Below are 18,537 nucleotides of genomic sequence, written 5' to 3' on the forward strand. Positions count from 1 at the left end.
TACCAAGTTTCGTGAGTCTACGTTAAACGCACTGCAGGGGCTCAATTTTCTTAACTTTCTAGGGGGCGCTAGCGAGCCATTTTTGTGCGCCTATTCCCGAAACCCTTAAAATACGAAAAATTTCACCAGACTTGATGCGACCGCCAAATTTGGTGAGTTTTTGAATATATTAAGCCCCTCAAAAAGCCAATTCATTTGACGGGAAAATAATAGAAGAAAGAAAGAAAGAAAGAATAATAATAATTCCTTCAGTTTCAATAGGGCCTTCGCCGCTGTCGGCGCTCGGGCCCTAAATATATTATAGTTATGCCGGCAGCTGGCCGCGGAGCCCCGTAGTGCAGTATCCACAAAGGGTGACTTTGCCCTGGGTATGGAGCTCAGCAGGCTGCCGCTTTCTCGTCAGACTGTGTGGCGCTCCTAAAGTCCGACACGTCTTACCAAATTTGCAATTAGCCATCAATTTTTGAAAAACGGCCCATATTTCAGCTTTATATAGTTGATTTCTCGCTTAAAAAAGTCTCAGAAGTGAATTTGGTAATGAAACATTGCAGTGTCTGGAATATGAGATTCTGTCGCTTCTCTAATGTATGTGTATTGGGGATTCGCTCAACCAATCAGCGCGCGTCTCTAATATGTGCGTATGGCAAGTCGCTCAACCAATCAGTGCGCAGCTCATCTAAATATTCATGACCATACCATATTTGGAAGAAAAGCTCTTGTTATAAATAGGGCCAAAACACAGGGATGCATAAGGGCCAATAAAATATCAACCAGGACCATTTTCAGCCCAACCAATGTTACCTACCCCATTAGGAGACCATAAGGAACAGTGTGAAATACCCTATATAATCATTCTATCACCCCTTTAAAATCCACCTCGGAAAACATGAAAAAGTTATATTTTTTAATATTTTAGTAACATCAGTGTGAACATTTTCAGAAAGAACAGGGGAGACACTTTGTTTCTCTCACTATGACCCTACGTAGAGTCGCTACTCACTCTGAAGATAATCACCATTACTCTCTCGTTCACTCTAACACACACACACATACACACGTCGGCCCTGATATTCTCTTGAAGAGATTACAAACGTAATATAAACTTCAGGCCACTTACGTAGGCTACGGCGAAAGCTCTGCGTGGAGCATCCGCAGGACTATAAATCAGCCTTAACTAATGAAATTGCGGGAGGGTCAGGGGGTCAGGACCTACCCCATCTCAGGGTTGTCCCCCTTAAAATATTATTAAAAACCATCCTGTGTGTTGTAAATAAAATAATATATAATAATATATTAAATTAATATATTAAATTATATTAAAATGTGTAAGTAGTCACCCACTATAACTAACACTGATAAGTTAAAATGTCATTGTATTTTGGTGGCTTGACTTTAAACTTCAAAAACACTGCAATAAATAAATTAATGGTTTTTAAAAAGATTATTTTATTATTTCAACTTTATTGTCATTGTGCAGAGTACAAGTACAAAGACAACGAAATGCAGTTTGCGTCCAACCAGAAGTTCTTTTTTAGTCAACTTAGTTAACTTTTTCACTGAATCAGAGAGAAACTTTGAGAAGAAGGATAATGGCACGATCTCCATGCTTCACTAATAACAGAAATCCTCTACATTTAGTCCAATTTTGGCTGTATTAGTTGTGTCCCCTTCAAAAACTACTCTTGACAAATTTTATGTTTATTCCCCCAACTGTTAGATGAAATGTATGCCCATGGCTATTACAAGTTTTGACTAGTAAATAGTGTACACGTCAACATCCAAGTCATAACTACACCACTTTTTCTAAGACCAAAATATCCGATGCGGGACTTAATAATACAATGCAAGGATAAAGTTTGTTGTTCAATGTAATGGATATAATGATTGTAAGGTTTAGCCCCATGGTGGAAGGAGAAGACATGGACTCAGGAGTTCCTCAACTGGTGCTTCGATTTATTTCTTCCTCATTCATGTGGAAAGTGCAGTAGTGCAAGGGTGAATTATTACAAAAATATATCAAAAATAACAAAAACAAAACAACAAGGAAACTAAGTACAAACTATTCAAATTATCATACTAAACGAATATTAAATAATACAAGACTAAATCAGGCCCTGACTATTGGGCTCTAGCACCCGCACCCGCACCCTTCCAGGCCAAAACTGTACTGCCCAGAAGAGCCTCTGCCTCCTTCCTTTATACCAGAAGCCCCTCCTACAAGACAAACCAAAGTTAATTGGAAATCAATCAAACCCCATCATGTTACCACAACATTCCAAAACATTTCTGGCTACATTAATACACAAGATACCAACTATAAAACCAGAAATTAAATGTTACATGCTAAACAAGCTTCTCAAAACAGAACACTTTAGGCACTCCAGTACCCGCCTCTGTACAGACTTACACTTGGACCATTCCAGGGCTTCCCTCCTATAAACTACTCCAGACTCTGTCACTTCCTGTCGACCCAGATCCCTGCTTGAAGATGAGAACAGGTGAATGAAACATGCAAACATTTGGATGACCTTGGGTAAAGCCAACAACCTAAAATAAATGACTTGAAATTAACTGTGTATGTGTCGTATTTATCAAATCATGATTTCTACTCTTTCGACTAGTACTTAAATACACTGAAAGGAAATAACATGAATTGACAAGCCATGTGTCCATTGATGCTAGCCCACATACAGTACTAATGGTAACGCCAAGAGTTCTGTGCTAATGCGCATGCTAGAGTTAGCTTAGCATGCTAGGACCAATGCTACCACTGGCTTAGATGAAGGCATGGGGTAGCCCCATGACAATGATATATAGTTAATGCACAATATTTTTACCTCCACTCAGCCATCTCTGTAATCATACAATCTCCAGTAGTCCCACGATGTGAACTCGCAAGTCGTAAACATGTGAATCTTCGCCATCTCTGCGATTCATCCCATATCATGTGAACCGCACTTAAGCCTGCACTTGTGAAGGTTGAGGCTTAAAGACTTGTTGACCTGACAACAGTTCTAGATTAAGCCACTTTTGAAGAAGTGAAAAATCCAGACCTTTGTCACGTTCTCAATAATCAAATAAAGCAAACTCAGTTATGCCTGTACAAAAAAACAGTACTCTACCAGCATTTGGCATTGAAAATGCATCCAAGGCTCTCTTCACAAAGGGCATACAGTACAGTCAGGTTCAGCAGTTCCTCAAACTGTTCTTTTGCTTGCCCATCTATAGTCGGGGTCAACAGATCTCCTTCGCTGCTAAGAAAAGCCTTGTGCTACCCTGACAAAATGCTTAAAATTTACTAGAAATTATTAAAGTACCGGTACATACATATTTACCTTATAATACAGACAGAAACCCCAAATTATCATGTTTCACTTGTCAGAAAAATTTATAAAAAAACCCTTAATGCAAAAACACATTGGCTCTCCATTGTTAAGAGTGATAATCAGTTTCTCTGGTTACTATTTCTTTTTACATTTTTACCAAATAATATCATCGGTCATTGATCCTCAGTTTACATTATATACCCAAAGTACATCTTATACTTAGAGACTCGCCATAGTGCAAAAGTGTCTCTCCTCTATCCTGCCAGATATTTTCTATACAGAGACAGAGAAAGCCTGCCCAAACCTTCAGTCACTCATCTCTCTGTCTGTCTCTCTCTCTCTCTGTATGTGTCTGTCTGTGGCCTAGGCGTCGCTTTCTTACCAGTGTCCATCTCCTACCTTATTGGAACCTACATCTACAGCATGTTGGCGCACAAGAGGGGGAGGTAAGGAGAGAAATTATCCTTCTCTCTCTCTCTCTCTCTCTCTCTGTCTCTCTCTCTCTCTCCTCTCTCTCTCTCTCTCTCTCTCTCTGAGTGAATGGTGGATTGAGTGTGGAGAGCGTAGTGTGTGCTGATTTGTTTCAGCGTGTGTGAGTTTATCTTACTCTATTTTCTCTTTATTTTTGTGTGTGTATATGTGTTTTATTTATTTTTATTAGTTAGTGGTGTGTTTTGTGTTGTTTGGTGGGTTGGTTGTGGTATAACTGGTGGCGTGTCTTTGTTTGGCACAATGCCGGTGGCGGAAGCCTCTGCAGCTGAGTTTGAGAAGCTGACTCGGTGTCATGCCATCAAACTCAGCCCGGTAGTTCAGTGTTCTGTGGAGGAGGCAGGTTTGGCGGTGGGAGAGGTGGTTGGGTTCAGCAGCATTAAGTCTGCTTCCCGTATGAACGGAGCGATCGTTATCTTTCTGGAAAGTACCGCTAAAGTAAGCGAAGTGGTGGAGAACGGTGTAGTGATCCAAGACACTTTCACTCCCGTTCTCCCGCTGGTTAGTCCGGCCATAAGGATAAGGATCTCGAATGCTCCTCCGTTCATCAAAAATGAAATGTTGGTAAAAGAGTTGTCCCGTTATGGACAACTCGTCTCTCCGATAAAAATGGTGTCTTTGGGCTGCAAATCCCCGCAGCTGAAGCACGTCGTGTGTCACCGGAGACAGGTGTGCATGATACTCAAAGACACAACAAGTGATCTAAACCTGTCCTTTTCTTTTAAAGTGGAGGGTTTTACTTATATGGTTTTTGCCTCATCGGAAACGATGAAATGCTTTGGATGTGGAGTGGAGGGGCATTTGATTCGCTTCTGCCCGGTGAGGGGGGCGGAGCGGCGGCCGCCTGCAGCGGGGGCTGCAGCTGGCGGGGATCCGCCAGCGACTGAGGCGGGGCCGTTGCATCACCTACTTGAGTTGAAGAACTGGAGACCGGTCTCGCTGCTGTGCACGGATTATAAAATCCTGTCCAAAGCTCTGGCCCTTAGATTGAGGGAGGTGATGGCGTCCATTATCCACCCTGATCAGGCTTACTGTGTGCCCGGCAGGCTCATAAGTGACAATGTCACTTTAATTTGTGTTGTTTTGGACCACTCTAGTTCATTGGCTGTTTAAACTGGTCTTATTTCCATAGACCAGGAGAAGGCTTTTGACCGGGTTGAACACCAGTACTTGTGGCAGACTCTGGCTGCTTTTGGGTTCAACCCTGGCTTTATAGCCATGATCCAGGTTCTCTACAGTGACATTATGAGTGTTCTTAAGATAAATGGTGGGCTGGGTGCTCCCTTCAACATCAAGAGGGGGGTGAGGCAGGGCTGCTCTCTCTCAGGAATGTTATTTTCATTATCCTTCGAGCCTCTGCTCCACAAACTAAGGAGCAAGTTGAATGGTGTGAGTTTCCCTCAGTGTCCTATCTCTTTTAAGTTTTCTATTCATGCAGATGATTTAATTGTTTTGATAAACTCACAAAGAGATATTTATGTTTTAAAAGATATTCTTAAAGATTTTGGTTTTATTTCATCTGCAAGAGTGGGGGGAAGAATTGGGGGAAGAGTGAGGCTGTGATGGTGGGGGAGAGTTTGGGGGATCGGCTCAGGTTGCCAGGTGCTTTAGCCTGGAAAAAGGGAGGACTGAAGTACCTCGGAGTTTTCTTGGGGGATGAGACCTATGTTCAAAAGAATTGGGACAATGTTTTGGAGACTGTTAAAGGCCGGCTCAATAGATGGAAGTGGCTACTGCCAAAGATGTCCTACCGAGGCTGCGTCCTTATTTTAAATAACTTGGTCTCGTCTTCCTTGTGGCATCGAATGGCCTGCGTTGACCCTCCGGCCTCTCTCCTGTCCCAGGTACAGAGGCTTTTGGTGGATTTGTTTTGGGATCGGATGCACTGGGTCCCTCAGAGCATCCTGTTCTTTCCTAAAGAGGAGGGAGGGCAAGGACTGGTCCATCTGGCAAGCAGAGGTGCTGCATTTTGCCTCCAGTTTTTGTAGAGGATGCTCACTGGACCGATAGACGTTTTGTGGAGGCCTTTATCCCGCTGTATTCTGCAGCATTTTAACGGACTCGGCCTGGATTTTAATTTGTTTTTAATGGACACTAACAACGTGAGCATGTTGTCTCTGCCGGGTTTTTATAGAAGTGTTCTTATTGTGTGGAACTTGCTGAGGAGACAGAGAGCGGAGCTGGCAGACTCTCTGTATTGGCTCCTGCAGCAACCTGTGCTGTTTGCGACGGTGTTGGACTATCCTGGCTGGGGAGGAGCATCTCTGTCCAGGGTGCTGAAAACTGCCAGGATTTCTACTCTGGGTCAGGTGGTGGAGTTGGCTGGGCCTCGGCTGGACGACCCCGTCCATCTGGCTGCTCGACTTGGTCTCAGGTCGGTCCGGGTCACAGGGCAACTTTTGGAGTACTGGAGACACAAGCTGACTGGACATGAATGGTCCCTCCTAGACTCCTTCAGTAATGGGTCACTGCTGCCAAACGAGAATGACCCGTATCCTTCCCTGGTTTTGCTCCCGGATTATAAAGCCTGTGGGGGCCCTCTGTTGGAGCCGGTGCGGGCTCGCTTTTGAGAATGCCTCAGGAAAAGGTTTTTATGGTCTTATGGTGAAGACATTGAATAAGACCAAGCTGAATGGACGGACTGACACTCAGGAGGAGTCACTTTGCTCTGAATCAGAGTTTTAGACCTGCATGGAGGTCTCTCTATAAACCTCCACTGTCTAAAAGACATGCAGACTTACAGTGGAGGATCCTTCATGGGATTATCGCGGTGAACTCTTTTGTGTCCATTATAAATACTGCTGTTGAGGACAAATGTCCTTTCTGTGGACTGAGAGAGACAGTATTTCACTGTTTTTCTGAATGTCAGCGTCTTTTTGCTGTGATTTTGTATTTACAAACTGTTTTTACCAAATGTGGGGAAGCTTTCTGCTTCTGTGGTTTTAATTACAGTCGCCATCACAAGCACAAGTGCCAGGTTCTGAATTTTGTTTTGGGTCAGGCCAAGATGGCGATGTATGTGAGCCGGAGGAGGAAGGTGGAGGATGATTTAAATGTTGATGCTATCCTTGTGTGTGTAAATGCAATCAAATCCAGACTGCTGGTGGACTTTAGCTTTTATAAAGCTGCTGGAGACCTGAATTTGTTCCAGCAGGTCTGGGGGTTTAACAAGGTTCTCTGTTCTGTCTCAGAAGAGAAACTGACCTTTGGTGATGTGCTCATGTAGTTTATTTATTTTGAAAATGTGTTCTGATGTAATTTATTGAGGCTTGAAATAGAGCAGCAAATAAAGCTGTTTTTCAAAAATCAAATCTCACACTCTCTCTCTCTCTCTCTCTCTCTCTCTCTCTCTCTCTCTCTCTCTCTCTCTCTAATAGAATAAATTACCTTATTCCTTTAAAGCTACAGTGCATAGTTTCTGCCGCCCCCATGAGGAATTCTAAGTAAGGACGACAAAACTGATGGCGCGTACACATGATACAAGACTTCCATGACTGTGCACCCCCCCCTTCCTCCACACAGTTGGTAGTAGCCAAGGAGGACACAGTGGATTACAAAAACATGAAGGAACCTTAACCCTGGGTTTTATTTTTAAAAATACTAGGTTTTGACACCTAAATTTCAGAAGGCTCTGGCTTGAAAATGGTTTGAGATAGAGACAAAGTGTAAATGAAACAAATATTAAGAATGACCTAACGTTTATCTAGGGAGTAAATGTTTCCATCTAATTTGCATATTATGACATCATATCGCGGCGGCCATATTGATTATGTAAATTCCATGAAATACCTGATATTTTGAAAGAGAGTTGAATTTATTTCATCAGATTTACCCCCCTCCATCCATTTGTTATGTTGTCCACATATCAAATGAACAGGGAAAAAGTAAATTGTAAGCCAACAGTCGTAAACTACAACTATTACTACGCCACAAAACTCATGTAAACAGTAGGCGTTTATTTTTTTGGACGGGGGAGGGGCTCACGGCAGCACACAAGTCTCCAAACACCACAAAAGTTTCCAATAACACCAGAAAAAGTCGCTAGTCGCTTTTGACAAAAAAGTCAAGTTTGGATGGGATTTCATCGGACATTTTGCATTGAAGCATGACGGATTTCTGAGCTAAGGTCTAAGTAGTGGAGTGCTGTGTGTCTCCTCTCTGCTCTGACTGCAGGATGGGACTGCTGTGCGAGGTTACTGAGAGACTGACCGCCTGTGAGGCCTTTGGACGGGGGAGGTATGGAACGCCAAAAAGCTCACATTACGTCACTTTCCTCCCTGTTTGGAACGGTCAGGACGTCGTCTTTTACGTCATCTAATGACAAAACGCCGTAAAAAGCGCCGTGGAATGCTCATCTAACGCCGATTTTTACGTGGCTCAATACGCATACCACGCAAAACGCCGTAAAAAACGCCGTGGAATGCTCATCTAATGCCGCTTTTTACGTGGCTCGGTACGCGTAACATAACGCGTCAGAAGACATGTAGTATATATGATAATGAGTTCCACCCTGTCTTTTCCAAAGCCAATACATTTGTACTGTTATCAACCAATCAGTAAAGAACAACAACAGACCACATTAATCCAACCCAGCACAAGTATGAACAAAGCTTGGTGGATTAAGGAGAGATTTTCTTTTTTGTACAGTTTATTTTTCTATTAGTTTGGCAATCGGTAAACTAAAATTGTAGGCAGATAAACTGTATTGTGTTATCTTTGAATAGGTTATCATTTGTGGAAGGTTTACTGCAGATATCATTACAGTGCCTTGCGAAAGTATTCGGCCCCCTTGAACTTTTCGACCTTTTGCCACATTTCAGGCCTCAAACATAAAGATATAAAACTGTAATTTTTTGGGAAGAATCAACAACAAGTGGGACACAATCATGAAGTGGAACGAAATTTATTGGATATTTCAAACCTTTTAAACAAATAAAAAACTGAAATATTGGGCGTGCAAAATTATTCAGCCCCCTTAAGTTAATACTTTGTAGCGCCACCTTTTACTTACGGTTACAGCTGTAAAAGTACGCGGTGGGGGTATGTCTCTATCAGTTTTGCACATCGAGAGACTGACATTTTTGCCCATTCCTCCTTGCAAAACAGCTCGAGCTCAGTGAGGTTGGATGGAGAGCGTTTGTTAACAGCAGTTTTCAGTTCTTTCCACAGATTCTCGATTGGATTCAGGTCTGGACTTTGACTTGGCCATTCTAACACCTGGATATGTTTATTTGTGAACCATTCCATTGTAGATTTTGCTTTATGTTTTGGATCATTGTCTTGTTGGAAGACAAATCTCCGTCCCAGTCTCAGGTCTTTTGCAGACTCCATCAGGTTTTCTTCCAGAATGGTCCTGTATTTGGCTCCATCCATCTTCCCATCAATTTTAACCATCTTCCCTGTCCCTGCTGAAGAAAAGCAGCCGCCCAAACCATGATGCTGCCACCACCATGTTTGACAGTGGGGATGGTGTGTTCAGGGTGATGAGCTGTGTTCTTTACGCCAAACATAACGTTTTGCATTGTTGACAAAAGTTCGATTTTGGTTTCATCTGACCACAGCACCTTCTTCCACATGTTTGGTGTGTTCTCCCCAGGTGGCTTTTGGCAAACTTTAAACGACACTTTTTATGGATATCTTTAAGAAAAAGCTTTGTTTCTTGCCACTCTTCCATAAAGGCCAGATTTGTGCAGTATAACGACTGATTGTTGTCCTATGGACAGAGTCTCCCACCTCAGCTGTAGATCTCTGCAGTTCATCCAGAGTGATCATGGGCCTCTTGGCTGCATCTCTGATCAGTCTTCTCATTGTATGAGCTGAAAGTTTAGAGGGACGGCCGGTCTCGTAGATTTGTAGTGGTCTGATACTCCTTCCATTTCAATATTATATCTTGCACAGTGCTCCTTGGGATGTTTAAAGCTTGGGAAATCTTTTGTATCCAAATCCGGCTTTAAACTTCTCCACAACAGTATCTCGGACCTGCCTGGTGTGTTCCTTGTTCTTCATGATGCTCTCTGCCGCTTTAAACGGACCTCTGAGACTATCACAGAGCAGGTGCATTTATACGGAGACTTGATTACACACAGCTGGATTCTATTTATCATCATTAGTCATTTAGGTCAACATTGGATCATTCAGAGATCCTCACTGAACTTCTGGAGAGAGTTTGCTGCACTGAAAGTAAAGGGGCTGAATAATTTTGCACGCCCACTTTTTCAGTTTTTTATTTGTTAAAAAAGTTTGAAATAGCCAATGAATTTCGTTCCACTTCATAATTGGGACCCACTTGTTGTTGATTCTTCACAAAAAATTACAGTTTTATATCTTTATGTTTGAGGCCTGAAATGTGGCAAAAGGTCGAAACGTTCAAGGGGGCCGAATACTTTCGCAAGGCACTGTATATAAAGGGGACTGATATTGTCCTAACTCGCTCTTGGTAAAATAAGTGCACCAACCTCCAATAATTAAAACCACGGACTTTCACCAACAAAATGAATGAGCTAGTTTTGATTGATATCGCTGTATTGTAGCTACATATTAAGTAAATAACGTCTGTGTTTCCCCCTACGTTTATTAATAGAACCAATACAGCCATTCAGTTGATTTGAAGAGCCACAATCCAAACATAATGCAATATATCCACTAGGGGGCACTCACACACTAGACATTCGTTTTTAACAGGCTTTAAAGACTTGAAGTGTATACATCCGTACCAACTATTGATGTAACAAGTACACAAAACATTTTTTTAAGCCTTTATTTGGATACAAGTCCACCAACATGCTTAGGCCTACTTCCTACATTATTAGGTAAAAGGAGATGTAGGTAACAGTACAAGTAAGTGGCCTAATGATAGTAAAGTAAATAGTGAAATTGTAGGCTTTCAACTGGGAGTAGCCTATATCTGACCGTTTTTTCCCTTTTCATGGTCAAAAGGGGATGGGAGAAATTAAAAATATGCTGTTATTTTCATTTTCTATTTCATATAACAAAAATAAAATCACTTGGAAATAGAAATGAAAAAAGGCTTTTTTTCATATTCAGAGACCAGATGTTGTCATTTCCAAGGCAACAGCGCCAGCGTAGCCTACAAGTGTTTCATTTCAGCCCAGGCTAAAATTACTTTGGAAACCTGTACTCTTGATAATGCTTGGGGGGAATTTTATTTCATAATGTCACATGTATGTTTTACCCTCTCTCCCTGCCTCCCTCTGACTCTCTCTGTCTCTACCCGCCGCAGACAACTCCACCGAGAGAGTCGAACCAGCTTGAGGAAACAGAATTTCGGTTCACGGCTTTACGCCACCGTTAACAATCCCACCAAACGTTCTGTTGCTGCCGTTAAGCTTGCTGATCTGGCAGAGAGTCACCGGGGGTTCGGGATCAGATCATGGGGATCAGACCTCCAGTGCTGGGTCTAATATTCTAATATTAGCTGCTGCAGCTAGCTAGCAGCTAGCCACCAGCCCTGTGACCCGAGTCCCCGGTTCGCTCCCCGGTGCTGACTGACTCTGGTCCGTCTGCAGAGCTGCGTTACCCGCTCTAGCTGAGCTGGGAATCTGCCGCGCTCGTGATTTATTCATATTTTATTTTCTTTGCAGATAGTGATATGCTATGATGCACTGATGCCAGGCATGCTGGCTAGTTGCTTTTAGTCAGAGTCTGTGAGATAACAAAACTTCCTTAATGTAGCCTACACCTGAACAATGATCAATCAGATATAAGTCAGTTATTAGTCAGATAACGTCCATAATAAGCTATTGGACTTTGGGTTATATTTTTTGACAGTTTTCAGTGGTTATGAGGAAATGAGAGAGACATTTGGTAATTATTGATCATTGTTAAAGGTGCAATATGTAATATTGTGTGTAATACTGGCAGCTAGCGGTTAAAATAGTTACTGCAGTACAAATTCAAAATACTGGAGAGTCGTCTCCCCCGCCCCCTCCTGCCCAGACTCGAAGTTCACGGGGGTTGCCAGGCTGAGACCGCAGCATTCACAACAACGTTGCTAGACGCATTTCTCACATAGCCAGACATTACTTCACAGCACAGCGGAGTAGCTAACGGTAGATGCTGGCTATATAGACAGTCATAAAAGCCCGTGCTCACGCGGAGCTCTGTAACCAACTGACAGACACACTTTTTCGGTTTAAAATTACAGTATGAACCGCTAAAAACACAACAACCTCACTGTCTTCTCCACATGCCAGTCAGGCACACTTCCTCGGCTTAGAATTACAATACGAAACGCTAAAAATGCCACTACCTTGCCGACGGAACACACTTCATTGGCTTAGAATTACGGCAACAATCGCTAAACACACTGCAAACTCACAGTCCTCTCTTCCCGATTTACAGCCCCCCTCTCGTGGCTTAAAATAACTCACCGTTGTCGGCTCCAGCCGCTAAACTACACGTTGTAAACAGCCATGGGCTGCATGCCTGGTTCTCCGGTAACGTTAGCAGTTAGCAGGGTTAGCATGGCGGCGTTAGCCAGGACCAGTCGGGATCACTTTACTGGCTATGTCTCAATTGTTTTTGTGAGTAACCAACTCGGTTACTCTAGCTATATAATTCAATGTGAGAACACAAATGTTGAAATGACAAAAAATGCCCGTCCCTAGTGGCTGTGATAAATTAGCCTGAAGCTAATGCTTACCTGTTCATGAGAAAATAAGCCAACTCTGCGTCCTTTTGGGCTCTAAGCTGTCTCCATCTTTCAAATACATCTCCAATATTTAGTTGTTACGTCTCTGGTCACGCAACTGTTAGAAAAATGCTGTTTTCTTTTTTTTATGTCATGTAGAATCTATCTTCGTTGATCCTGTTCGTTTGTTTGCTGCTTTCATGGCTGTACTACCGTTACAGCTGTAGCGCGCTGGGTTTACGTTTTTACAGGTATATCTGGCAACCCGGCCTGGCTGTCAAACTGGGCCATTGATAACAACACACAGATCAAAACATAAACAGAAATTCCGTCACGGAATGTAAATTTCAAAAAGAAAAAATACTGAAATTAGCATTGTTGTCAGAAAAGATAGTATTTCAGTTTAACATGTTTCCTTAATATCTGATGAGGCATTGGTGTCATTTTTGGATTTATTAAAGTACAAATATTACATATTGGACCTTTAAGGTACATTAAACCACGTTAAGCTTTTTCACGTTAAGCATTTTAGAATGTCCCGGCTACAGTTGAGGGAAACTGTGTCCTTCCTGAGCGACTGATCATCCGTTGTTTTGCCTCCCTTTACATAAATATACTAGCCTGACGTGGTCCTACTCAGATTCTAGTCAGAATGTGAACTTCCCGACCTCGAATTTTGTGGGCGGGGCTAAGTTCAGCTGGCATCCAGGCTATAAATATAAATTAATATGGCTGTGAAATAGATCATAAAATACATAAATGAGGCAATATGAACATATTAGTCATTATAGTTCAGCCTAAATACAAATGTTTTACTTATTTATTTCAGGGGACTTTATATGCACATTATATTCAAAGGAAGTTTTGTTTGCTCTGCAGAAGAGTCAGTCAGCACCGGGGAGCGAACCGGGGACTCAGGTCACAGGGCTGGTGGCTAGCTGCTAGCTAGCTGCAGCAGCTAATATTAGAATATTAGACCCAGCACCGGAGGTCTGATCCCCATGATCTGATCCCGAACCCCCGGTGACTCTCTGCCAGATCAGCAAGCTTAACGGCAGCAACAGAACGTTTGGTGGGATTGTTAACGGTGGCGTAAAGCCGTGAACCGAAATTCTGTTTCCTCAGCTGGTTCGACTCTCTTCGGGCGGAGTTGTCTGCGGCGGGTAGAGACAGAGAGAGTCAGAGGGAGGCAGGGAGAGAGGGTAAAACATACATGTGACATTATGAAATAAAATTCCCCCCAAGCATTATCAAGAGTACAGGTTTCCAAAGTAATTTTAGCCTGGGCTGAAATGAAACACTTGTAGGCTACGCTGGCGCTGTTGCCTTGGAAATGACAACATCTGGTCTCTGAATATGAAAAAAAGCCTTTTTTCATTTCTATTTCCAAGTGATTTTATTTTTGTTATATGAAATAGAAAATGAAAATAACAGCATATTTTTAATTTCTCCCATCCCCTTTTGACCATGAAAAGGGAAAAAACGGTCAGATATAGACTACTCCCAGTTGAAAGCCTACAATTTCACTATTTACTTTACTATCATTAGGCCACTTACTTGTACTGTTACCTACATCTCCTTTTACCTAATAATGTAGGAAGTAGGCCTAAACTAGACTTGTATCCAAATAAAGGCTTAAAAATTTTTTTTGGTGTACTTGTTACATCAATAGTTGGTACGGATGTATACACTTCAAGTCTTTAAAGCCTGTTAAAAACGAATGTCTAGTGTGTGAGTGCCCCCTAGTGGATATATTGCATTATGTTTGGATTGTGGCTCTTCAAATCAACTGAATGGTTGTATTGGTTCTATTAATAAAAGTAGGGGGAAACACAGACGTTATTTACTTAATATGTAGCTACAATACAGCGATATCAATCAAAACTAGCTCATTCATTTTGTTGGTGAAAGTCCGTGGTTTTAATTATTGGAGGTTGGTGCACTTATTTTACCAAGAGCGAGTTAGGACAATATCAGTCCCCTTTATATAATTATATCTGCAGTAAACCTTCCACAAATGATAACCTATTCAAAGATAACACAATACAGTTTATCTGCCTACAATTTTAGTTTACAGATTGCCAAACTAATAGAAAAATAAACTGTACAAAAAAGAAAATCTCTCCTTAATCCACCAAGCTTTGTTCATACTTGTGCTGGGTTGGATTAATGTGGTCTGTTGTTGTTCTTTACTGATTGGTTGATAACAGTACAAATGTATTGGCTTTGGAAAAGACTCATTATCATATATACTACATGTCTTCTGACGCGTTATGTTACGCGTACCGAGCCACGTAAAAAGCGGCGTTAGATGAGCATTCCACGGCGTTTTTTACGGCGTTTTGCATGGTACGCATATAGAGCCACGTAAAAATCGGCGTTAGATGAGCATTCCACGGCGCTTTTTACGGCGTTTTGTCATTAGACGACGTAAAAGACGACGTCCTGACCGTTCAAAACAGGTAGGAAAGTGACGTAATGTGAGCTTTTTGGCGTTCCATAGGGAGGGGCTCACGGCAGCACCCGCTGCTTGTTTGGCACAGTAATTGCAGAGAGACGCTCTATTCGGAGAAAACAGCTGATTGACCGTACAGGACCGCCCCAGGAAAGGAAGACCAAGAGTCACCTCCGCTGCTGAGGATAAGTTCATCCGAGTCACCAGCCTCAGAAATCGCAAGTTAACAGCAGCTCAGATTAGAGACCAGATGAATGCCACACAGAGTTCTAGCAGCAGACACATCTCTAGAACAACTGTTAAGAGGAGACTGCGTGAATCAGGCCTTCATGGTCAAGTAGCTGCTAGGAAACCACTGCTAAGGAGAGGCAACAAGCAGAAGAGATTTGTTTGGGCCAAGAAACACAAGGAATGGACATTAGACCAGTGGAAATGTGTGCTTTGGTCTGATGAGTCCAAATTTATCATCTAGGGCTACTCCTGGGGCCACCCCTACAGTGGAGTACTGATTGGTCAAAGTGGGCATGGATACCCCACTTACACTGATGTGAGCAACTTTAAATGTACAGGGTAGATGTACAATAGGTCATGGACCTCACCTACCAAAAGTTACATGTGGACCACTAGGTGGCGCTATAATGTTTTGCCTTTAACTCCCACAGTACACATCGCACATTAGAAAACCTTACATCCCCATGTTCCTTGAATTAAGCTGAATCACATGATAGGTCACACCCATTTCTGCTTAGAAGTTTTTTCGCAATATCGCGCAATTCGCAAAAACCAACTTAAGGCATAAGTGAATGTCATGAGGACAAAAGCGTCTGGACTGCATAAGTTACAATGTTTATTTTTTCACTGTTTGCCTCCTAATACATATGAAAACTGATTAGGACAGGAGATTGGCTTAGCTTTTATTGCTATGTGTGTAAAATCAATATATATATCTGTGAGATTCATGTCAGATTTATTTGTCTTTATGGTCCTAGAACCTTTTTAACATTGAAGTGACCTCACTGCAGCACAAATATTCTAATAGCCCAGTTTTTCCTAAATGATGTTCATAGATTGACTGTGGACAACAGGGTTGATGTTTTACAAGCTTTTATAGAAAATAAAACCAGATGGACCAGAGGTGGTCAAAAATCCTTTAGGGCTCGGGGATATTTGCAATGGCAATGTACCGCAGACCTTGCGGCTCACACCTCTCGATATTTACTGACGTTTGCTTCCCCACGTTACGCTTTGGGTCCTACTTTCGTCGTGGGCGACTCGCGTCGGGAGCGACTGGCGCCGGGAGGCTTGGACCCCGTCATAACTGCTTGCAGTTCTAGTTAGCTTTGTAGCAACTCATTTGGCAATGGCTTGAATGTAACGGATGTTTATTATTATAAAAAAGTTACACACTGGAGACTTCCGGTGTGGCGATGCGTGGGTAACACGGAAGATTTTGGAGTTCCCTGCCAACTGTTCAATAATTCGGAAAATAACGGTGCTTTGCATTTTTCTATGGTCCACTTTTGCTGATGGGTTACAAATAACTTTTCTGGCGGTACTTTTTGACATTCTGAAGTGTCCCTTTTGTAGAGTCGTCATGCCTACTAATCCTCGTGCTAAGGGAGCTAGCGCAGATCAAGCTAACACCACTACCTCGGACCAAGCTGTGCTCACTGCTATTGCTACACTTCGGACTGATATAACATCTGATCTGGCGACTCTAGAAAATGACATTTGCACCTCTGTGGACGCTAAAATAGACACCCTAACAACATCTCTGAGGGCCGAAATTGCATTGGCACGGACGGAGATTCACGGCGACATAGCGGCAGCGAGGGCCAAGGCCGGAGCTGGAAACACAGAGCTGGAAACAGGTACAAACCAATGGGCAGATGTGACTACATCCCTGGAGAACAAGCTACAGATCCTCACCAAGCAGGTGACCTCCCTAACTGAGAAGTGTGAGGATTTGGAGGGGAGGTCGCGGAGAAATAACCTGAGGATCATTGGCCTGAGCGAGGGCATAGAGGGAACTCGCCCAACCGACTTCATAGCCGACCTGCTCGAGGATGCCTTACAGCTGCAACAGCGACCGTTGCTAAACAGGGCACATCGCTTCCTCCAGCCGCGCCCTAAACCTGGTGAAAGGTCGCGTCCCTTCATTATATGGGTGCACTATTTCAGGGCCAAGGAGAACATCATGCAAGGCGCAAGGCAAGCAGGTCCACTCCTTTACAACGGGCAACAATGTATGCTTTTCCCGGACTACACGGCGGCGGTGGCCAAGAAGAGATCAGCATTTGACGAGGTCAAGAAACTGCTTCGGGACCGCCCGGAGGTGAAATATGGCCTGCTGTTCCCAGCGCGATTCAGGATCACCCATAACGGCACCCAGTCTGTGTTTAACACCCCCGAAGAAGCCACAGCTTTTGTCCGCTGTAACATCCTGGTCTAACAACCCGCTTCTGCCTTTGCTTATGGTGAAGTAGCCTTACAACACGGCTAGCGTTTCAAGCCATTATTGTTAACTGACATGTTTGTTTTGGTTAATTTGCCACTAGCTTATGTTTACGTAATGCTAACTGCAAGATGCCGGTTCTCCTCTACGTTATGTTATCTTTCTTTTACAAACGGTCGGAATGCATAACACCACGATGGAAATGGGTGTTTACTTTGTAAAACTCAACTTGTGCTAAAAAATGCCTACACAGTGCTTGGGCTGTCGTATTTTTGACCGGACACGGAGCAAGTTGTTTTTTATTACACTCAGCTGAGTGCACACGCAGCCCTCTGTCGAACTCCGGTCTCCACATATTTTAACCCTCATGCCCTCCTTAAAAAAACTTACTCTCGACACCTTCGAGGCAAAAATGTCCACGCACACAAAAACTGTTATTAAATCATCATATATCAATATTTTTTTCTGCTTTTTTTTCATAAATCACTTAAACAACTTCTAACCTAATCAAAACTACCAAACATTCAATCATTTTCAGGATTTTAACCCTTTAAATGCCAGTTTATGTATTTGAAGTATTTCATTTTTTATTACAAAAACACAAAAAGATTTTTTTTTTCCATATAATGAATAATATCTAGATGGGGCTTTGGTGGTGATTAGAGGCTTGGATATGTCAAAGATAAGCAACAAAATTAATTTGATTGCATTAGTATTTTTACCATAGTTCCAGATACTCCCCTTTTGGACACCTTCGAGGCAAAATGTACATGTCCAAAAAACTGATATTAAATCATCATATATCAATATTTTTTTCTGCTTTTTTTTCATAAATCACTTAAACTACTTGTAAATTGCTCAAAACTACAAATTTTTTTATAATTTTCTGGATTTTAACCCTTTAAATGCCAGTTTTAAATCTTTGAAGTAACAATTATTTATGAAAAACCCAACAAAACATTAATTATTTTCCATAAAATAAATCATAGGGGAATGGGGCTTTGGTGGGAATTAGAGGCTTGGATATGTCAAAGATAAGCAACAAAACTGATTTGATTGCATTAGTATTTTTATGTAATTCCAGATACTCCCTCTGGACACCTTCCGAAGGAAAAATGGCCCCATTGACTTCCATTATAACCACATGTTTTGATCTCACTGC

The 18,537-nt window shown here is 42.3% G+C and overlaps 1 protein-coding gene across 1 annotated transcript in view; it reads left to right on the forward strand.

Annotated features, from left to right (window-relative positions):
- The window catches only part of LOC120547824 (synaptic vesicular amine transporter-like), a 150,200-nt gene that overhangs the window by 88,335 nt on the left and 43,328 nt on the right, over window positions 1-18,537 (forward strand). The window contains exon 10 of the mRNA XM_039783517.1: window positions 3,694-3,772. Coding sequence (XP_039639451.1) covers window positions 3,694-3,772 — 79 coding nt within the window. The remainder of the gene's footprint in view (window positions 1-3,693; window positions 3,773-18,537) is intronic.

The sequence above is a fragment of the Perca fluviatilis genome, chromosome 19 (genome assembly GCF_010015445.1).
Source record: "Perca fluviatilis chromosome 19, GENO_Pfluv_1.0, whole genome shotgun sequence".
Taxonomy (NCBI): Eukaryota; Metazoa; Chordata; class Actinopteri; order Perciformes; family Percidae; genus Perca; species Perca fluviatilis.